The sequence below is a fragment of the Coregonus clupeaformis genome, chromosome 36 (genome assembly GCF_020615455.1).
Source record: "Coregonus clupeaformis isolate EN_2021a chromosome 36, ASM2061545v1, whole genome shotgun sequence".
NCBI lineage: Eukaryota > Metazoa > Chordata > Actinopteri > Salmoniformes > Salmonidae > Coregonus > Coregonus clupeaformis.
Window position 1 is genome coordinate 11463081 of NC_059227.1, and position 23716 is coordinate 11486796.

The window sequence follows — 23716 nt, forward strand, 5'->3', positions numbered from 1 at the left end:
GGGGTCATTGTCCATTTGGAAGACCCATTTGCGACCAAGCTTTAACTTCCTGACTGATGTCTTGAGATGTTGCTTCAATATATCCACATAATTTTCCTTCCTCATGATGCCATCTATTTTGTGAAGTGCACCAGTCCCTCCTGCAGCAAAGCACCCACACAGCATGATGTATACCCCCCCCCCCTCACGGTTGGGATGGTGTTCTTCGGCTTGCAAGCTGACCCCTTTTTCCTCCAAACATAACAATGGTCATTATGGCCAAACAGTTATATTTTTGTTTCATCAGACCAGAGGACATTTCTCCAAAAAGTATGATCTTTGTCCCCATGTGCAGTTGCAAACCGTAGTCTGGCTTTTTTATGGCGGTTTTGGAGCAGTGGCTTCTTCCTTGCTGAGCGGCCTTTCAGGTTATGTCGATATTGGACTCGTTTTACTGTGGATTTAGATACTTTTGTACCTGTTTCCTCCAGCATCTTCACAAGGTCCTTTGCTGTAGTTCTGGGATTGATTTGCACTTTTTCGCACCAAAGTACGTTCATCTCTAGAAGACAGAACGCGTCTCCTTCCTGAGCGGTATGACGGCTGCGTGGTCCCATGGTGTTTATACTTGCGTACTATTTTTTGTACAGATGAACGCGGTACCTTCAGGCGTTTGGAAATTGCTCCCAAGGATGAACCAGACTTGTGGAGGTCTACAATTATTTTTTTCTGAGGTCTTGGCTGATTTCTTTTGATTTTCCCATGATGTCAAGCAAAGAGGCACTGAGTTTGAAGGTAGGCCTTGAAATACATCCACAGGTACTCCTCCAATTGACTCAAATGATGTCAATTAGCCTATCAGAAGCTTCTAAAGCCATGACATCGTTTTCTGGAATTTTCCAAGCTGTTTAAAAGCACAGTCAACTTAGTGTATGTAAACTTCTGACCCACTGGAATTGTGATACAGTGAATTATAAGTGAAATAATCTGTCTGTAAACAATTGTTGGAAAAATTACTTGTGTCATGCACAAAGTAGATGTCCTAACCGACTTGCCAAAACTATAGTTAGTTAACAAGAAATTTGTGGAGTGGTTGAAAAACAAGTTTTAATGACTCCAACCTAAGTGTATGTAAACTTCCGATTTCAACTGTACACCCATTAGGATCCCATAGTACTTAATGAAGTAGACTTATTCAGCTCACTATCTGCTGCTCTCCCCAGTCTGCAGACCTCCCAGTAGGCATTTGAATAGGTTCCACAGTGCGGTTGCCATGGGTTACGGGAGCGCAGGCTTATAGTCATGAACCACCTGAATATGGGATACCTGCCAGGCCTCCTACACATACGCCACATTCTGGATACGCCAAGCACCACCGCTGCCAAGACCACAGGCCAACAAGTGTGTGTGTGGGGCGGGGGCATCCTCCTATATCTCCTCCCACCAGCCTCCTCTGGTGTGTGTGTGTTCTTAGAGCCCAAACACTGCAGCCTGTGTGTAGTTTATGAGAATGTGTGTTTGTTTGGGTTGGCAGCGATGCTGAGGCAGAGGCAGTCATGAAGGTTGTATATGGTCAACTGACAGTGAGAGCAGGTGGATCTGTGGAAGTTTTCCTTCCTTACTCTCTCTCACACTTTCTTTCTCTCATATCTCTATCTCACTTCCTACCTCTCCCCCCCCCCCTCTCTCTCTCTCTCTCTCTCTCTCACTCACTCACTTTCACACCTGACTGGGGCATGGCCAGGTCTACATCTCTTTAATTAAGAAACATGCACACACACATACACACATACACACACACAGTGCTGTAGAGTCCTGCTGATGGCTCTTGTGCTTGACCCAGTTAACATATGTGTACATCATAGAAGGTATCCTAGCAGTTAAGAGTGTTGGGCCAGTAACCAAAAGGTTGCTGGATTGAATCCATGAGCTGGCAAGGTGTAAAATCTGCCATTCTGCCTTTAAGCAAGGCAGTTAACTCCCAACAACAACTGCTTCCTGAGTGGCGATGACGTCGATTAAGGCAGCCCCTCACACCTCTCTGATTCAGAGGGGTTGGGTTAATTGCGGAAGACACATTTCGGTTGAATGCATTCAGTTGTGCAACTGACTAGGTTTTCCCTTCCCTGAGGGGAAATGAGCGAGATTTGTTCCTCAGGGTCACCACGTAGCACAGAAACACTGTGACCCTTCCAAGAGCTGCTTCCTCTTCCTCTCCTCTGCTCACCCACCTTTACAGAAGGTGGTGCAGTGTGTGTACCGCTCAAATACTGCTTTATTTTCTATCTACAAGCCATCAGACTGCTGAACACTTGAATTGGACTGATCACCTGTACTGACTCTCTGCACCTTATCACACATGCACTCATCCACACACACACACAGATATACACTCATCCACACACATACATTCATGCTACACACACACATCACACATACCAGACTCTTATTATTATTGCTAAATAGAGCACAATTTAAACACTTGCCCCCCAACAACCCGTTCCCCAAAACATGTGTAAATATTGTACTATAAATTGTGCCTTCCTGTATTATACTTATGCTAAAATATTTATTATATTCTACTGAGTCATCTACTTTATGTTCTTATTCTTATCTTTTATTATTTCTTATTGTTGTTGCATTGTCAAGAAGGAACTTGTAAGTAAGCATTTCGTTGGATGGTGTATACCATGTTTATCTTGTACATACGACTAATAAAACTTGAAACTAGTAAAAAGCTCAGTTATTCTCAAAAGGCACAAGCTGTGTGTGTGTGTGATGTGCATATGTTAGATGTGTCACATTATATCACCGTAAAATTGAAGACAGGAACAGGTACAGTACACATGTTATGTAATATTTTCCCCTCCCTCAAATAGTGACTGAAGCAGGGCCTTGGACGCGGTTTGGAGAGGACCCTCCAGTTGGAACATTGACATCACTAATGGAAAAGTACAAAATAACAGACAGAGGTATAGAAATGAGTGTGAAAAGACAGAGGAAGAATTTTCTGCCTTTGGAACAGGGCTGGACTACCACATTTTGGGCCCAGTGGCACCTACCTACAGCGGGGGCCCCAAACCCAAAATAATACAAATTCAAATGTATTTTGGGAAAATAGTTTTTTTGGGGAAAACAGCTAACTTCCTGCATTTCAACACATTGGGCAGAGAAAATGTGCAGTTTTCTAATGCTATTCTACACATTTTTTCATGAGGCTGAGAGAAAATGTTGCGGTTTTAAAGCTAATTTCCTGCAATTCTACACATTTTGCCATAGGGCAGAGAGAAAAATGTGCTGTTTTATAGCTCATCTCATGATATCTTCACATTTTGCCATGAGGATGATAGGCCTACAGAAACTATCTGCTGCAACCAAATACTGTACAACCCAGCTGTACTCGTTGAGTATCTAATGATGGTGTGACACTTCCACCTAGTGACCAATTCAAAATATAGAGCAAAGTTGACCGACTCAGTGGATATAGAACACACTCTAAAGACAGATGGCTAATAGATTGACGCCCTATGCCGGGACATTGGCACATTCCCAAAAGCTATAGCCTACAATAGCAACACACGTGTTGTATAAACTCTAATTTAGGCTACCCAAGTTGAAACATGGGAGCAATGAAGGAATCACTAGGCTATGTCTGATAGAAAATGCCTCATAGCCTAGGGCCTACTCATAGTATGAATTGAAGCCAAAGCTGCATTGACAACACTCAATGAATTGTATTTTGGACATATAGCATGACCTACTAATGGGTGTTATCAAGGCCCAAAATGTATAATTGCAACAAATGCACTTATCCATGAGGTTTCCTCACACATCGATGCATAACAGCAGAGGCACCCATATGGCAAGCGCTTTCAAAGACGCCCCGCCTTTTCCTTTCGAGTGGCTGAATACGGGGACACGGTGGATGTTGATTATCTCTATCATACAAAGGGGCCATTGGTCTGTTCAGTCAGTACAGCGGCCACTGTAGTGCAATACCCGCATGCGCAGTGCCATCTGGCTGTTCGGGTATCCTATAGATCTTAAGCGATGTGCTTGAGAAGCCAGCACGGACCTCATGCATGATTTCTTTGGGATACATTTCCGCTTGCCTTTTGCGTTTTTGCCAAATTTGTGGTTGATGTCTAATTGTCCATATAGCAGTGTTGGAGATCATCGCCTATAACGGCAGAATACGGTCATTTAAAGGCGTTGGCCATCACATTGCACCGGATGTCAGTACACGCACCTAAATCTCGAGAAGGTATGTAGATATGCATTTTTCTCCATAATGAAATTGTTAATACAGAAATGCAAAATTGTGTGCTTAGGCTATCAGTCTTTACATAGGTTATTTTGTAAACAAATTAGTGCACAGCCTTGGAAAGTGTAGGCTTAGTCCTTTTTCATTAGTCATGAGCTGCTTTGAGGAATTGAACCGTTCGTTACCTTCTCTTGCGTTCGTTTTCTTTATGCCTATCTGCCATCACTTCTGGCTGAATTCATATCACCATAGTTATGCATTTTTCGAAGACAATTAACTCAGACAATGATTAGACAATTTCATCACGTATTCACCCTTACTCTCTCCCGCTGCTCTCTCTTCCTAAGAAGCAGTGAACTTATATTATGTGAGCATGCATGACAGATGGCAATAATGTAGCCAGACAGTAGCCTACATAGACTCAGTGGAAGTTAACTTGCAGCAGAACGTTGTTAGAATATGATGGGTGGCATATAGGAAGGGACTGGATGCAGCCTATAAAATGTGTCTATAAAGTGTTTAGAGACTATTTTAATAATATTTTCTCTATATGCTTTTGTATAAACTGTTAACCACATACTTTTCCCTGTTCAGTGAACCACTCTTTGAAAATCCCCCATGCGCCATGTGTGAGCGCAAATAAGAGGCTAGTTCATAGGTGCAAGTTTAGTTTTAAGCGATGCCCCTGTGAATGTGGGTCGCCCGGCGTTTGGATTTACATCTAAGCTCGTAGAGGATTTAAGCCTCTTGACCGCACCGCTCAAAACCTGCTGACACACGCGCCACGGGTCTTTGTGTGCTCTCATGCCCGTTTCCACGGGCGACCGGGCCTATTCACCCTTTGAAAAAAATTTCTTTCTCCCCATCCTCCCATTTCCTCTTCCGTTGTGAAAACGAAACTAAACCCCATTGTCAGTGAATGTGTGTTTTTTTCAGGGTCCCCCAAACTGCCCACATTGACTCGGTACCGGTACCCCCTGGATATAGCCTCATTATTGTTATTTTATTGTGTTACTTTTTTATTTTTTTACTTTAGTTTATTTAGTAAATATTTTCTTAACTCTATTTTCTTAAAACTGCATTGTTGGTTAAGGGCTTGTAAGTAAGGCCATTTCACTGTAAGGTCTACACCTGTTGTATTGTGCATATGTGACAAATACAGTAGAGACCAAAGGAATTTCCAGAGTTAGCCATCCCTGAGACAGGGTGTGGTAACTCGTATGTCTAAAGTTTAGTAAAAATGATAGTTACAAGGGGACCTTTTGTAAAAGGGCTTTATAAATGAAAACATTACAATGTACACTACATGGCCAAAAGTATGTGGACAACTGCTCGTCGAACATCTCATTCCAAAATCATGAGCATTAATATGGAGCTGGTCCCCACTTTGCTGCTACAACAGCCTCCACTCTTCTGGGAAGGCTTTCCAGAAATGTTGGAACATTGCTGTAGGGACTTGCTTCCATTCAGCCACAAGAGCATTAGTGAGGTCGGGCACTGATGTTGGACGATTAGGCCTGGCTCGCAGTCGGTGTTCCAATTCATCCCAAAGGTGTTCGATGGGGTTGAGATCAGGGCTCTGTGCAGGCCAGTCAAGTTCTTCCATAACGATCTCGACAAACCATTTCTGTATGGACCTCACTTTGTGCATGGTGGCATTGTCATGCTGAAACAGGAAAGGGCCTTCCCCAAACTGTTGCCACAAAGTTGGATGCACAGAATCGTCTAGAATGTCATTGTTTATTGGAACTAAGGGGCCTAGCCCTAACCATGAAAAACAGCCCCAGACCATTATTCCTCCGCCACCAAATTTTACAGTTGGCACTATGTATTGGGGCAGGTAGCGTTGTCCTGGCCTCCACCAAACTCAGATTCGTCCGTCGGACTGCCAGATGGTGAAGCGTCATTCATCACTCCAGAGAATGTGTTTCCACTGCTCCAGAGTCCAATGGCGGCAAGCTTTACTCCACTCCAGCCGACGCTTAGCATTGCGCATGGTGATCTTAGGCTTGTGTGCGGCTGCTCGGCCATGGAAACCCATTTCATGACGCTCCCAACGAACAGTTCTTGTGCTGACGTTGCTTCCAGAGGCAGTTTGGAACTCGGAAGTGAGTATTGCAACCGAGGACAGACAATTTTTGCACGCTACGCGCTTCAGCACTCAGCGGTCCCGTTCTGTGAGCTTGTGGCTGAGCCGTTGTTGCTCCTAGACGTTTCCACTTAACAGTAACAGCACTTACAGTTGACTGGGGCAGATCTAGCAGAGCAGAAATGTTATGAACTAACTTGTTGAAAAGGTGGCATCCTATGACGGTGTCACGTTGAAAGTCACTGAGCTCTTCAGTAAGCCCATTCTACTGCCAATGTTTGTCTATTGGAGATTGCATGGCTGTGTGCTCGATTTTATACACCTGTCAGCAACAGGTGTGGCTGAAAGAGCCGAATCCGCTAATTTGTATATATAGTTGAAGTCGGAAGTTTACATACACCTTAGCCAAATACATTTAAACTCAGTTTTTCACAATTCCTGATATTTAATCTTAGTAAAAATTCCCTGTCTTAGGTCAGTTAGGATCACCACTTTATTTTAAGAATGTGAAATGTCAGAATAATAGTAGAGAGAATTATTTATTTCAGCTTTTATTTCTTTCATCACATTCCCATTGGGTCAGAAGTTTACATACACTCAATTAGTATTTGGTAGCATTGCCTTTAAATTGTTTAACTTGGGTCAAACGTTTCGGGTAGCCTTCCACAAGCTTCCCACAATAAGTTGGGTGAATTTTGTCCCATTCCTCCTGACAGAGCTGGTGTAACTGAGTCAGGTTTGTAGGCCTCCTTGCTCGCACACGCTTTTCAGTTCTGCCCACAAATGTTCTATAGGATTGAGGTCAGGGCTTTGTGATGGCCACTTCAATACTTTGACTTTGTTGTCCTTAAGCCATTTTGCCACAACTTTGGAAGTATGCTTGGGGTCATTTGGAAGACCATTTGCGACCAAGCTTTAACTTCCTGACTGATGTCTTGAGATTTTGCTTCAATATATCCACATAATTTTCCTTCCTCATGATGCCATCTATTTTGTGAAGTGCACCAGTCCCTCCTGCAGCAAAGCACCCCCACAGCATGATGCTGCCACCCCCGTGCTTCACGGTTGGGATTTCTCCAAAAAGTACAATCTTTGTCCCCATGTGCAGTTGCAAACCGTAGTCTGGCTTTTTTATGGCAGTTTTGGAGCAGTGGCTTCTTCCATGCTGAGCGGCCTTTCAGGTTATGTCGATAGAGGACTCATTTTACTGTGGATATAGATACTTTTGTACCTGTTTCCTCCAGCATCTTCACAAGGTCCTTTGCTGTTGTTCTGGCATCTTCACAAGGACCTTTGCTGTTGTTCTGGGATTGATTTGCACTTTTCGCACCAAAGTACGTTCATCTCTAGGAGACAGAACGCGTCTCCTTCCTGAGCGGTATGACGGCTGCGTGGTCCCATAGTTTTTATACTTGCGTACTGTTGTTTGTACAGATGAACGTGGTACCTTCAGGCGTTTGGAAATTGCTCCCAAGGATCTTTTGATTTTCCCATGATGTCAAGCAAAGAGGCACTGAGTTTGAAGGTAGGGCTTGAAATACATCCACAGGTACTCCTCCAATTGACTCAAATGATGTCAATTAGCCTATCAGAAGCTTCTAAAGCCCTGACATCATTTTCTGGAATTTTCCAAGCTGTTTAAAGGCACAGTCAACTTAGTGTATGTAAACTTCTGACCCACTGGAATTTTGATAAAGTGAATTATAAGTGAAATAATCTGTCTGTAAAAAATTGTTGGAAAATTACTTGTGTCATGCACAAAGTAGATGTCCTAACCGACTTATCAAAACTATAGTTTGTTAACAAGAAATTTGTGGAGTGGTTGAAAAACGAGTTTGAATGACTCCAACCTACGTGTATGTAAACTTCCGACTTCAACTGTATAGTGTATCAACCTACATGACATCAAAGAGGGTCAACCAACTTTCTGGTAGAGAATGCAGTGATGAGTACTAAAAGTATCTTACTTATGTACTGTATGTTGTTCTCTATGATATTTTATACATCAACTCAAATAAGGCTTTTTAAATCAGTTTTTATACTGAACAGAAATATAAACGCAACATGCAACATTAGGCCCTAATCTATGGATTTCACATGACTGGGAATACAGATATGTATCTGTTGGTTACAGATACCTTTAAAAAATGGGCCTCACAATGGGCATCAGGATCTGAACATTCAATTCTCTGCTAACAGCTCTGGTGGACATTCCTGCAGTCAGGATGCCAATTGCACGCTCCCTCAAAACTTGACACAATCTGTGGCGTTGTGTTGTGTGGGCGGCAGGTAGCTTAGTGGTTAAGAGCGTTGTGCCAGTAACCGAAAGGTCGCTGATTCTAATCCCCGAGCCGACTAGGTGAAAAACCTGTCGATGTGCCCTTGAGCAAGGCACTTAACCCTAATTGCTCCTGTAAGTCGCTGTGGATAAGAGCGTCTGCTAAATGACCAAATTATTATTATTTATTTGTGTGACAAAACTGTACATTTTAGAGTGGCAGTTCATTGTCCCCAGCACAAGGTGCATCTGTGTAGTGATCATGCTCTTTAATCAGCTTCTTGATATGCCTCACCTGTCAGGTGGATGGATTATCTTGGCAAAGGAGAAATGCTCACTAACAGGGATGTAAAAAATGTGTGCACAAAATTTGAGAGAAATAAGCTTTTTGTGCATATGGAACATTTCTGGGATCTTTTATTTCAGCTCATGAAACATGAGACCAACACTTTACATCTTGTCTTAGAACATGTGTTTGGGAGGGATGGGTAACCACAGAGACCTACTGACATGTGTGTGGAGAGAGAACTCTTATGAGCATAAATCCCTCATCTCTTATCCTCTGTAATTAACTTAAACTGCTGTCACTGTGGCGACCGGCCGGTTCACTGGCATACAGGTCTCTCACAGGTCTCTAATGCATGTTAGCTTTAGCAGCAGCTAGTGCCTCAAAAAGTGACAGCTGTGTAGGGGGGTGGGGAGGTACCCATCCTAATTAATGGTAGGGGAAATACTGATCAGTTGTTCAGTCCTTTTTTAGATCTGTGCAATTAGTGTGAGCCTGGAAATAACCCCTGCACTAACAGTTTACACCAGGGAATGTTCTTACGTATAGGTGATCCATGTGCAGAGTTTGGCAAACTCAGATTTTGAACTTGATGGGCATCATGTTAAAAGGATACTTCGGGATTCTGGCCATTTTTATGACTCTGTGTCCAGTATGAAGGAAGTTACAGGTAGTTTCGTGAGCCAATGCTAACTAGCGTTAGCGCAATGACTGGAAGTCTATGGTATCTGCTAGCATACAGTACCAGTCATTACGCTAATGCTAGTTAAAAATTGCACTAGTGCTTGTTAGCAACTTCCTTCAAACTGCATGCAGGGAAATACAAATGGTATCCACGAGTTCATCTGACTCTGGGGAAGTAGATAAAGCTGTCTTCAAGGCAAAGGGTGGCTACTTTGAACATTCTCAAATATAAAATATATTTGGATTTGTTTAACACTTTTTTGGTTACTACATGGTTCCATATGTGTTTTTTCATAGTTTTGATATCTTCACTATTATTCTACAATGTAGAAAATAGTAAAAATAAAGCAAAACCCTGGAATGAGTAGGTGTGTCCAAACTTTTGACTGGTACTGTATCCTCTGTAGCTCAATTGGTAGAGCACGGCGCTTGTAACGCCAGGGTAGTGGGTTCGATCCCCGGGACAACCCATATGTAAAAATGTATGCACACATGACTGTAAGTCGCTTTGGATAAAAGCGTCTGCTAAATGGCATATTTATTTATTTATATATATATATTTTATTTTTTTGCAATTTGTATGATATATTACAAATCCAATTTGTACAATATGTTATGAATTTGTTGTGCTTAAATCGTTAACTTAGCACCAACATTACATTAAGGTTTTCAATTATCTAAAGAGGTTTAAGGCATCCGCATGCTTCCCAGCCGAAACAGTTCGGTAGAGTTTGTGCATATATTATGAAGACATTATGTGACGTTTTTTGGGCTTCGTTGAGGGCTTTTTCGGCTGTTCGGGCACACACATATTTTTCTTGAGGCAAGCCGGAGTTAGGAGCCGAAGTCTAAACCCCTTCGTCAGTGATTGGTCAAAACTAGGGATTCTTCAATAAAGTCTTTGTTGTCATTCAACAAGAGACGACTCGTGTTCATGCACATTCTTTCATTGAAAAATACTAATTAGATGTAAGATCTCTTCGGCAAAAACGTCACAATTAATGACAGATTTCTTTAATTATCTTTGATTAATTCTGACTATTTTGAGTACTGACTACGGAGTCTCAAAATGGACAAAATGGCTATGCACCAGCCGAACTGAAGCATGCTGACACCTTTACTTGTCTAGCCTTCTTTACTCTAAGACACGTGTTCCTTTTCCATATGAACTAGTCTATGTAATAAAGTTTCTCCTCTTTCTCTCACTGCAGCATAAGCAGGATCAAATCCAGACACAGCCATGGAAGCTGTCACCCACTTTATGAATGACACGGTAGAGTTCTACAGATGGAGCCTTACTATAGCAGGTGAGTTAGCGCTGATCTCTCTCACATAGCAGGGACAGTCTGCTAATCTAACCACACTCACAAGCACAAACTCAGGTACACGTGTGTGTGTTTGTGTGTGTGTGTGCGTGTGTGCAATACAATACACTATTAGAGCAATACGGAGCACTATAATTGAGTATATCCTCCAGACACCATTGGTGCAACATTATGTAGTCATACATTCAGACAGGATTCAGAGTCAGACATTACGTGTGTCTGTCATATGACCACTGCTGACATTAACCCTTTCCTTTACTGTCCCTCTCCCAGACAAGCGGGTGGAGAAATGGCCGATGATGTCGTCACCCGCCCCCACACTGGCCATCAGCTGCCTGTACTTGCTCTTTCTTTGGGTGGGGCCTAAGTACATGCAGAATCGAGAGCCTTTCGAGCTAAGGAAGACCCTCATAGTTTACAACTTCAGTATGGTGATACTCAACTTTTACATCGCCAAAGAGGTAACCAGCTCCATTCCTTTTACACCAAAAGTAATTAATGGCATGTTCCATTTCTTTTCAGGCCATTGTCTATTTGGTTCCCAGTCCCTGTCCCTTCAGTGTCTACAGATTGGAAACGGCTTCCACTGGGCACATACTGATTGAATCAACATTGTTTCCACATCATTTCAACAAAATTACATTGAACCAACGTGGAATTGACGTCTGTGCCCAGTAGGTTGATAGTTGATAGCAATATGACCCCTGCTTTAGGTTAATCTGTTGTTGGGCAAGGTTGAGCCATCACCGAATGGCTGATGTAGCATGCCATGTACCAACCCTGCCTGAATTCAATACTCCCCTACCATACCTACAGTAGCACTGCACCTGTCAACCATCCACTATAGTTACATCTATATAGTCCTTTTAGACCTGTAGACTCAGAGGAAATAGGGTCTAGGGCACAACTCCAGTCCTCGATAGCTGCAGTGATGCTGGTTTTCATTTCTCCCTGGCAATTGCTTCCACACCCCCGGTCCCCCAGGTGTAAATTGGTCTCTGTGGCCCTTGAGGACTGGTGGTGTGTATCCATTGTATAGAGCCTTTTGTAGGCCTGTGGATCAATTAACAAAACTCAGTCGGGGTGTTGTTACTGTTGAGCGTTAGAATAGTAGAATACACTAGGTGCAATTTCGAAATGTGGTTATGCATCATCATTTTTTCTCTTGTTATGTCAGTCACTGACAGTCCCTCAATTAGCCCATGTCATTTTTTAGATTGGTAAATTAGTCTTGCCAGCTATCTAAACTTGTAATATTTATGGTTGAATTACCGACCAGGGGGCCCCCATTGATTTTGTTAGTCACTCTCACTCAGATATCATATAAAAAAATGCTAACATTTCTCTCCACCCTATGACAAAATGTGTAGAATTGCAAGAAATTAGCTGTAAAACTGCACATTGTTCTCTCCGCCCCATGGCAGAATTAGAAGAATTTGCATAAAATTAGTTATAAAATTACAAAATCTTCTCTCCACAACATGGCAACAACAACATTTCACTTAGGTCCCTCAAAAGGCTAGGGCCGGCTCAGACCTGCATGTGTGGGTATGGATGTCGATACGGCGCAGACCCGTGAGCCACTGTGGCCCCTCATGTGGTCCTCTGTAGCTCAATTGGTAGAGCATGGTGCTTGTAACGCCAGGGTAGTGGGTTCGGTCCCCGGGACCACCCATACGTAAAAATGTATGCACACATGACTGTAAGTCGCTTTGGATAAAAGCGTCTGCTAAATGGCATATTATAAATGGCATATTATGATGAGTTCAGATTTTTTGTGGCCCCCAACCCAATCAAAGTTGCACATTCCTGGTCTAGAGGAAAGGGACTATCCCTAACATTGTGTTCCTAATGTTGTGTCCCTAACATTGTATCTCTGTGGTCCTCAGCTCCTCCTGGGTGCAAGAGCAGCGGGGTACAGCTACCTATGTCAACCTGTCAGCTACTCCAACGACGTCAACGAAGTCAGGGTGAGCAAACATGACACACTACACTATTTTTCTATCAGTTTGGTGAAAAGGCCAAGAGCTACAGCTTGTCTGGTCATTCTGTTCATAAGCCAGCAAAGACTGGACATGTTAGCCTTCCAGCCTTCTAATTGATACAGGTTGGGACTCCTGTATTTGAGGTGTAGAGTGAGGTCCAGCTTTAGCAGCATGTGGTTCTGTGTAAATCTAAGCAGCCGTACTGTAATCCTATTGTTAGTTTAAGTAGACTATCACTCTATTTGTGTGTGTGTGTGTGTGTGTGTGTGTGTGTGTGTGTGTGTGTATGTGTGTGTGTGTGTGGGTGTAGGTGTGTGTGTAAGAGATAGAGAGAGGGAGAGGAGGAGAATGTCAGAGATAGATCTATGGTGATTCCAGGACGGAGGGGGCGTAACCTTTAGCATAAAGGGGAGGAGTTATTAGGTCTCACCACTTCTGAACCCGCCCATAGCATGATGGCATTACTGAGGGATAAGAGTGACACACTCAGGGCACCGTGGCACACAGCTTCTCTCTCTCTCTCTCTCTCTCTCTCTCTCTCTCTCTCGCCCTCTCGCTCTTTCTGTCTCTCTCTCTCTTTCTCTGTGTGTCTGTGTGTGTGTGTGTGTGTGTGTGTGTGTGTGTGTGTGTGTGTGTGTGTGTGTGTGTGTGTGTGTGTGTGTGTGTGTGTGTGTGTGTGTAGCAATTACAAAGGGATACGAGATAGAGAGTATGTTGGTGGGGGTTGGGAATGGATATGGACAGGCTACTTTGTCCAGTTGTAGTCTGACATACAAGAGGTTGAGCTCTACTTTTCCTATAGGCTTGGGAACAAGCCAGCAACAACCCTAATACAACAGCTATCCTCATGTATTAGCGCTTATTGTACCATCCCCTTTAAAAAAACGTTCTCTACCAGACCACAGGCTAACCTGCCATGTAATTTACCAATGCCCCTTTCACGGTCATCACGATCCCCTATGGACAGAGTTGACCCTAACATTATTGACTCTGACCTTAGATTTACAGAGATGATCCAGGTGAAGTTATCTTTGATCTTGATCAGGATCCAATTGAACCTTACTCCCAACTTCAGTGACTTCAATAGATTCAATAATTGCAATAAAATGTGTTTGTGCGTGTGAGGGTGTGTCCTTGATGCATACATGTGTGGATGATGCATGATAATGAGTGTGTGTGTGAAAAACAAGGTGACTAGCGTTTGTTATCCATAATCCCAACCCAGTGGAATCCATAAAATCCTTTAGAATCCTCTTTAAAGCGTTTCAGGAAATTGGGAATCTTCATTGTCTTTGAGTTGAGCAGCAATGATCTTGTACAGTTGAAGTTTACATACACTTAGGTTGGAGTCATTAAAACTCGTTTTTCAACCACTCCACAAATTTCTTGTTAACAAACTATAGTTTTGGCAAGTCGGTTAGGACATCTACTTTGTGCATGACACAAGTCATTTTTCCAACAATTGTTTACACACAGATTATTTCACTTATAATTCACTGTATCACAATTCCAGTGGGTCAGAAGTTTACATACACTAAGTTGACTGTGCCTTTAAACAGCTTGGAAAATTCCAGAAAATGATGTCATGACTTTAGAAGCTTCTGATAGGCTAATTGACATAATTTGAGACCTTATAGAGTTGAATCCAAGATGGCGAAGTAGTGCAGTTCTGTTTTTGTCGTGTGTCTGTAAATAGCCTGTAAATACCCTGATTTTGTTGTATTTTTCGTACATATTTCCCTATCAGACGTTTCATCCTTCTACAAAATATACTTTCCTGCAACCCGCCTCACTCAATGTGGAACGGATTCTATTATTGACTTACCTTTTATCTAGAATCTCCAGTTGAAACTAGCTAGCCAGCTAACTAGCTACTTGCTATTAGCCACAGTTAGCGGTATTTCACCCAGAACATTGTTTTTTTTTCTGCGGGATTAATTTAATCACTGGATATTAATCACCGGATATTCGGCCAGTCTGCACAGCGCGTTATCGACCCAGAACATATCAGTTTTTCTGCCGGAATCACTGAATCACTGGACCTTTAACTCCGGATTCATCGCTACCAGCTAGCTGCAACTATATGGACGCTGTGGTCTGGCTAATCATCCTGAGCTAGGCCCATCTCCCGGCTATCTACCTCTCTGTCAACCGGACGGGACCACCTAGTGTTGACACGGAGCCCCGCCGATCCTACACGACTGGTCTGCCGACGAAATCGTCTGATGTGGTTACAACGTCGACCACGAAGATTCCATCTGCTAGCCCCGGCCCGCTAGCACACGCTAGCCGTGGCCTCTTACTCGCTAGTGCTTCAGCAGCCTCCGAACTATCCTATTGCTGTTCACCGGACCTTATGATAACTCAGCTATACAGCTGATGTCTGCTGGACTGTTCCTTTTTACGGTACTACATCCTGTTTATGTTTAGCCTCAGCCCAAACATGGTTAGCTTATTGTTGTTTCGGTTATTTCTAATTGTACTATTTCACTGTAGATCCCCCAGCCCAGCTAAACCTGCCTTAGATAGCTCCTTTGTCCCACCCCCCATACACGCGGAGACCGACTCAATTGGTGCCTCTAGTGATACTATCACTTTCATTGTTACCCAACGCTTAGGTTTACCTCCACTTTACTCATATCCTTCCATATCCTTGTCTGTACATAATGCCCTGAATCTTTTCTACAACACCCGGAAATCTGCCCCCTTTATTCTATGTACCCAACATACTAGAAGACCAGTTCTTAAAGCCTTTAGCCGTATCCTTATTCTAGTCCTCCTCTGTTCCTCTGGTGATGTAGAGGCTAACCCAGGCCCTGCAGCCCTCAGTATCACTCCTACTCCCCAGGCGCTATCATTTGCTGACTTCTGTAATCGCAAAAGTCTTGGTTTCTTGCACGTAAATATCAGAAGTCTACTTCCTAAGTTTGAGTTATTCACTGCGTTAGCACACTCCGCCAACCCTGATGTTCTAGCAGTGTCTGAATCCTGGCTCAGGAAGGCCACCAAAAATTCTGAAATTTCCATCCCCAACTATAACATTTTCCGTCTAGATAGAACTGCCAAAGGGGGTGGAGTTGCAATCTACTGTAGAGATAGCCTGCAGAGCTCTATCATACTATCCAGGTCTGTGCCCAAACAGTTTGAGCTTCTACTTCTAAAAATCCACTTTTCCAGAAATAAGTCTCTCACTGTTGCCGCTTGCTACAGACCCCCCTCAGCCCCCAGCTGTGCCCTGGATACCATGTGTGAATTGATTGCCCCCCATTTATCCTCAGAGTTCGTACTGCTTGGTGACCTAAATTGGGATATGCTTAACACCCCGGCCATCCTACAATCCAAACTAGATGCCCTCAACCTCACGCAAATTATCAACGAACCTACCAGGTACAACCCTAAATCCGTAAACATGGGTACCCTCATAGATATCATCCTGACTAACATACCCTCTAAATACACCTCAGCTGTCTTCAACCAGGATCTCAGCGATCACTGCCTTATTGCCTGCGTCCGTAACGGGTCCGCGGTCAAACGACCACCCCTCATCACTGTCAAACGCTCCCTAAAACACTTTAGCGAGCAGGCCTTCCTAATTGACCTGGCCCAGGTATCCTGGATGGATATAGATCTCATTCCGTCAGTAGAGGATGCCTGGTTGTTCCTTAAAAAGTAATTTCCTCTCAATCTTAAATAAACATGCCCCATTCAAAAATACAGAACTAAGAACCGATATAGCCCCTGGTTCTCCTCAGACTTGACTGCCCTTGACCAGCACAAAAACATCCTGTGGCGTACTGCATTAGCATCAAATAGCCCCCGCGATATGCAACTTTTCAGGGAAGTTAGGAATCAATATACACAAGCAGTCAGGAAAGCAAAGGCTAACTTTTTCAAACAGAAATTTGCATCCTGTAGCACTAACTCCAAAAAATGTTGGGACACTGTAAAGTCCATGGAGAATAAGACCACTTCCTCCCAGTTGCCCACTGCACTGAGGCTAGGAAACACTATCACCACCGATAAATCTACAATAATCGAGAATTTCAACAAGCATTTTGCTACAGCTGGCCATGCTTTCCATCAGGCTACCACTACCCTGGCCACCAACTCTGCACCCTCCGCTGCAACTTGCCCATGCCCCCCCGCTTCTCCTTCACACAAATTCAGACAGCTGACGTTTTGAAAGAGCTGCAAAATCTGGACCCCTACAAATCAGCTGGGCTAGACAATCTGGACCCTTTCTTTCTAAAACTAGCCGCCGAAATTGTCGCAACCCCTATTACTAGTCTGTTCAACCTCTCTTTCATAACGTCTGAGATTCCCAGAGATTAGAAAGCTGCCGCGGTCATCCCCCTCTTCAAAGGGGGTGACACTCTAGATCCAAACTGCTACAGACCTATATCCATCCTGCCCTGCCTTTCGAAAGTATTTGAAAGCCAAGTTAACAAACAGATCACCGACCATTTCGAATACCACCGTACCTTCTCCGCTATGCAATCCGGTTTCCGAGCTGGTCATGGGTGCACTTCAGCCACGCTCAAGATCCTAAACGATATTATAACCGCGATTGATAATAGACAGTACTGTGCAGCCGTCTTCATCGACCTGGCCAAGGCTTTCGACTCTGTCAACCACCGCATTCTTATTGGCAGACTAAATAGCCTTGGTTTCTCAAATGACTGCCTCGCCTGGTTCACCAACTACTTCTCAGATAGAGTTCAGTGTGTCAAATCGGAGGGCCTGTTGTCTGGACCTATGGCAGTCTCTATGGGGGTGCCACAGGGTTCAATTCTTGGGCCGACACTTTTCTCCGTGTATATCAATGATGTCGCTCTTGCTGCTGGTGACTCTCAGATCCACCTCTACGCAGACGACACCATTTTGTATACATCTGGCCCTTCATTGGACACTGTGTTAACAAGCCTCCAAACGAGCTTCAATGCCATACAACACTCCTTCAGTAGCCTCCAACTGCTCTTAAACACTAGTAAAACTAAATGCATGCTTTTCAATCGAACGCTGCTGGCTGGTTCATCCTTGGGAGCAATTCCAAATGCCTGAAGATACCACGTTCATCTGTACAAACAATAGTACACAAGTATAAACACCATGGGACCACGCAGCCATCATACCGCTCAGGAAGGAGACGCGTTCTGTCTCCTAGAGATTAACGTACTTTGGTGCGAAAGCTAATCAATCCCAGAACAACAGCAAAGGACCTTGTGAAGATGCTGGAGGAAATAGCTACAAAAGTATCTATATCCACAGTAAAACTAGTCCTATATCGACATAACCTGAAAGGCCAGAAGGAAGAAGCCACTGCTCCAAAACCGCCATAAAAAAGCCAGACTACGGTTTGCAACTGCACATGGGGACAAAGATCGTACTTTTTGGAGAAATGTCCTCTGGTCTGATGAAACAAAAATATAACTGTTTGGCCATAATGAACATTGTTATGTTTGGAGGAAAAAGGGGTCAGCTTGCAAGCCGAAGAACACCATCCCAACCGTGAAGCACGGGGGTGGTAACATCATGCTGTGTGGGTGCTTTGCTGCAGGAGGGACTGGTGCACTTCACAAAATAGATGGCATCATGAGGAAGGAAAATTATGTGGATATATTGAAGCAACATCTCAAGACATCAGTCAGGAAGTTAAAGCTTGGTCGCAAATGGGTCTTCCAAATGGACAATGACCCCAAGCATAGTTGTGGCAAAATGGCTTAAGGACAACAAAGTCAAGATATTGGAGTGGCCATCACAAAGCCCTGACCTCATTCCTATAGAAAATGAAAAAGTGTGTGCGAGCAAGGAGGCCTACAAACCTGACTCAGTTACACCAGCTCTGTCAGTAGGAATGGGCCAAAATTCACCCAACTTATTGTGGGAAGCTTGTGGAAGGCTACCCGAAACATTTGACCCAAGTTAAACAATTTAAAGGCAATGCTACCAAATACTAATTGAGTGTATGTAAACTTCTGACCTACTGGGAATGTGATGAAAGAAATAAAAGCTGAAATAAATCATTCTCTCTACTATTATTCAGACATTTCACATTCTTAAAATAAATGTGTGATCCTAACTGACCTAAGACAGGGAATTTTTACTAGGATTAAATGTCAGGAATTGTGAAAAACTGAGTTTAAATGTATTTGGCTAAGGTGTATGTAAACTTCCGACTTCAACTGTATATGTTGAGATAGCTCACTCCCTCCCTCTTCCCGTTGGCAGATAGCGTCTGCTCTGTGGTGGTACTACATCTCTAAGGGAGTGGAGTATCTGGACACAGTGTTCTTCATCCTGAGGAAGAAGTTTAACCAGGTCAGCTTCCTCCATGTCTACCATCACTGCACCATGTTCATCCTCTGGTGGATCGGAATCAAGTGGGTCCCTGGTGGACAGTGTAAGTACCTAGGGGTACATTGGGGTTGTGTGTGTGTGTGTGTGTGTGTGTGTGTGTGTGTGTGTGTGTGTGTGTCTGTGTGAAGACATTTTCCCACCTGGATAATCTCTCCCCAGCACTGTTATACTGTTCTGACAGGGGTGATGACATAACATGCTAACATGCACTCATAAGCAGTCTGACCTGTATCCCCTCTGAACTACCTTTAACCTATATCCCCCTCACAGCATTCTTCGGAGCAGGCATAAATTCATCCATCCATGTCCTGATGTATGGATACTATGGCCTGGCCGCTTTCGGACCCAAGATCCAGAAATTCCTCTGGTGGAAGAAATACCTGACCATCATTCAGATGGTAAGTCTCCCTCTTACTGTGGCCATAGCACAGCTGTTTGGGTAGTGTGTGATTGATACTGAAACACATCTTTGCATGTCAAAATATATTTAATTGTTTGGAGTGTGCAGTCTGACTCATTGATCAGGGATTATGTTGGGATTATTACATTCAGATTAAGCATGTCAGTTAAGCATGGGTTTTGTGTACGTCACAGATCCAGTTCCATGTGACCATTGGCCATGCCGGCTACTCCCTCTACACTGGCTGCCCATTCCCTGCCTGGATGCAGTGGGCCCTGATTGGCTACGCTGTCACCTTCATCATCCTATTCGGCAACTTCTACTACCAGACCTACCGACGCACCCCACGCTACGCCAACAAGGCGGCCAAGTCCGTCACCAATGGCATCTCCACAGCAACCAACGGCTACAACAAGTTAGAGGAGGTAGAGGAGAACGGGAAGAAGCAGCAGAAAAAGGGAAGAGCGAAGAAGGAGTGAGGAGGAGGAGGAGGAGAGGACGGAGGGAGCCTCTGTCAGACCAACTGGAGGACCGTGGGGTGAAAGGGCAGGGGAGGAAGGGGGGGTCAGGGGTGAAAGTTCAAAAGGCAGATGGGATTCCACCACACCCCTGCCCATGCAGGATGTTTCGAGGATGTGAATTGTGACCAACTTGTGCTGGTGAAGGTGTGGGTGTGGGTGTGTGTGTGTGTGTGTGTGTGTGTGTGTGTGTGTGTGTGTTTGTGTTTGTGTGTGTGTGTGTGTGTGTGGGCATGGGAGTTTGGTGAGGTTTGGGTGTGGAGGGATGGGGGTGGGAGGAGGGTGTTGGTTGTTTATATAGTAGTTCTTTTTTTACAACAAAAGAAAATCGCTGCTCTTCATGTAGAGTCTGTGCTCTGTCTCTTTACTTTGGGGTCCTGGTCGAAGATAGGACCGCAAAAAGACCTCAACACAACCACAGGGACCACAGGGACTCAGCACCCGCAGTGTTTCCAACCAAAACTCAACCCATTTTGTACTTTTCTTTGTTTAACTAAATGCTGATGTAGTGATACAAATGCTTATTTATTTTGTAGCATTTTAAATTAAATTCTATAAATTAAGTTATTTCTGTGGAAGAACCTTCCAGAAATGTGTACCAAAGAAGGTTTATTTTGCATTGGGCGATGAGTAAGCAAAATATTGGTGGAACCAAGTTGTTTTACAGTACAGGATCTGTTCTCAATTCAATTTTTTTCCCTCTCTAAGTGTCTCAGACACAATTGTGTCAGTACTTAAGTACTGGTCTACCTGTCAACCTGGAACACAGACTAACTGCAAGCCCCCTCTGCCATACACACATGCCCTAACGTACATAATATACACAAACATACACATTCCTGGAACGTGTGTCTGTACGAGAGATTGAGGGAACGATGTGCACTTTGAATGCATGGTAGTGAATCTATAGGGAGTTTGGGTGGGTAGTCATATGTGCAAATTGTTAGTGTAACATTATGGAGTTTGGGTGGGTAACATACTGTACATGCAAGTTGGCTGACAAACACCTTTACTGCTAACTGAGTGTTTATCTATTTGTTTGGTTATTAAATTGGTCCTGTGCATTGATATTGTTATTTTTGTTGTTGTTGTGGATCTCATGGATTTTCTGCATCATTTTCCTAATTTTGTGCTGTGTAATGTAGCTACTGTGCAACTGAGAAACATGTCTAACTCAAGACAACCAAACAGGATTGAGGGGGAAAGGGATATCTCATCTCAAAGGGCTTTTTAAAAAACAGTATATTCATTATTCTATTTAAATAAAACACATACAGCTACTGGCTGCAGCTGCAATGGAAATAAAGAGGATGCCAACAACCCTAGTCCTTTTTATGTGTATGTTAGTGTCTATGTTACTTAATGGATGTGTATCTTTATGTTTGTATGTTTTGTCTTTTATTTAAGACAAAAAAACGAATACCTGATCTATCAAAAACTAAACCCTAATATCAAAACTAAACCTTAACCCTCAATATCCTCTTTCCTAACCCTGAGCCTGCTTAAAAACCCTTCTGTCTAACCCCAATGGCGGTCGGTGCTGTTTAAGATGAGAGAAGATGATTTTCTTTCTATTACAGCATATTGGATAACTGTCATTCATATTCCATTCAATGTGATACTCACATTTTCCCTATATCCATCATGAGGTTGCTACAACCTAGCCTATGAATGAAAGTTTACAACGTAGGTGCACAGGTAGAGATAATTTTGAGTAATCAAGATGGCAGACAGTGACACATTCAATACTGCCTTGCACACTCTTGCCTGCATCTAGCGGATCTAGAGTGTAATCATTAGTCCAACAGTTGCAAACGAGAGTTTCTATTGGACAAATTCAGGTATGTTTATCCCCGTTTCATTTCGTTTGCTTCCGTTTAATAAATGTTTTTCAACAGAATCGGCGCAATAAATACACCCCTGATCACACGCAAAAACAGTTCACTTTCATAGCAGCCACATACAAACAGCTCGTTGTATATATAATTCCTTCTCGCATCTATCTACGCTGTCTCCTCCTCGCACCTTTTCTCTTTCCTTGTGGACTATGACCAGGCCAAAAAACCTTTCCAAGCCAAACCTTCATATCATGACCACTAACTGCACACAGCCTACATCGTTGTCACGTCATAGTCAACATAGCTTCTAGAACTAATGTGTTAGTAAACCCACTACAATCATGCAGTACAGTGTACAGTCTGCAGCAAGCAGTTTAGCAGTTACACCAGCGGGCCCCGGTGGCAATACATTTATAAAACCAAAAGCTTACCTTGACTTGGAAGAGTTCCAGTGTTGGATAGCCATAGCCAGCTAGCTAACATAGCATCTATCTCTGTTTGAGCTGGGTGTTTGAGTAGGCTAAACTAGCTAGCTGCATTTGATGCTAGCTAAGGAAGTGAAAGTGAAAGTGAAAAAAAGATATACTACGAAATATAGCTAGCGCTCTCTCTCTCTCGCTCTCTCTCTTGCTTCTCCTTAATTTTGGAAGAAATTGTCTTTCTCTTTCTCTCTGAGTTAACTACACACCACATTGTATGCACTGCAGTGCTAGCTAGCTGTAGCTTATGCTTTCAGTACTAGATTCATTATCTGATCCTTTGATTGGGTGGACAACATGTCAGTTCATGCTCCAAGAGCCCTGATAGGTGGAGGACGTCCTCCGGAAGTTGTCATAATTACTGTGTAAGTCTATGGAAGGAGGTGAGAACCATGAACCTCTTAGGTTTTGTATTGAAGTCAATGTACCCAGAGGAGGACAGAAGCTAGCTGTCCTCCGGCTACAACATGGTGCTACTCTACAGAGTGCTGCTGAGGCTACTGTAGACCTTCATTGCAAAACAGTGTGTTTTTATCAATTATTTGGTGACGAGAATATATTTACTATAGGTTTATCTAAAAAGGATAACTTTTTTAATGTTTCACTAGTTCTATTTTTATTAAATTCACTGAGGAGGATGGTCCTCCCCTTCCTCTTCTGAGGAGCCTACACTGGTCTACCCCAATCTCAGAAACCTTTAGAATTCTCATCCTCAAAGTTTCCAAAGGTCTGTACATATCTGGCTCTGGTGAGTAGGATTCCTACACCTCTTCTCTCCTCTCCCAGCCCCCCCTACCCCCCTCTCCCTCTGTCCCCCGGGTCACGCAGATTCCTGGGAGAGACAGAGGTAGAGAGAGAGAAAGAGGCCTGTGTCTCTGGGGCTTGGCCAGACAGCTCTGCCCTAATCTGGGGGGGTAGACTTTAGCTGTAAAAGAGCTTATGCCCACGTCACAAAGCGAGTTTACCCAGGATTTCAGGTCACTGTGGAAAAGAGGAGCCTTCTGTAATCTTCCTTTGGGCCATTGACACTCACACATATGTACATACATCAAATAAAATCTAATTTTATTGGTCACATACATATATTTAGCAGATGTTATTGCGGGTGTAGTGAAATGCATGTGTTCCTAGCTCCAACAGTGCAGTAGTATCTAACAATTCACAACAATACACACAAATATAAAAGTAAAAGAATGGAATTAAGAATACCGGTATGCATATACTATATACACAC

The 23716-nt window shown here is 43.4% G+C and overlaps 1 protein-coding gene across 1 annotated transcript; it reads left to right on the top strand.

The window, feature by feature from the left end:
• Positions 1–3948: 3948 nt before the first annotated feature.
• On the top strand, positions 3949–21485 carry LOC121552473 (elongation of very long chain fatty acids protein 4). The gene is made up of 7 exons (XM_041865411.2): positions 3949–4243; positions 10792–10887; positions 11179–11366; positions 12795–12875; positions 19119–19290; positions 19518–19645; positions 19842–21485. Exons 2-7 carry the CDS (start codon positions 10821–10823, stop codon positions 20124–20126), a joined length of 921 nt encoding a protein of 306 aa, XP_041721345.1. The 5' UTR covers positions 3949–4243; positions 10792–10820; the 3' UTR covers positions 20127–21485.
• Positions 21486–23716: the final 2231 nt, after the last annotated feature.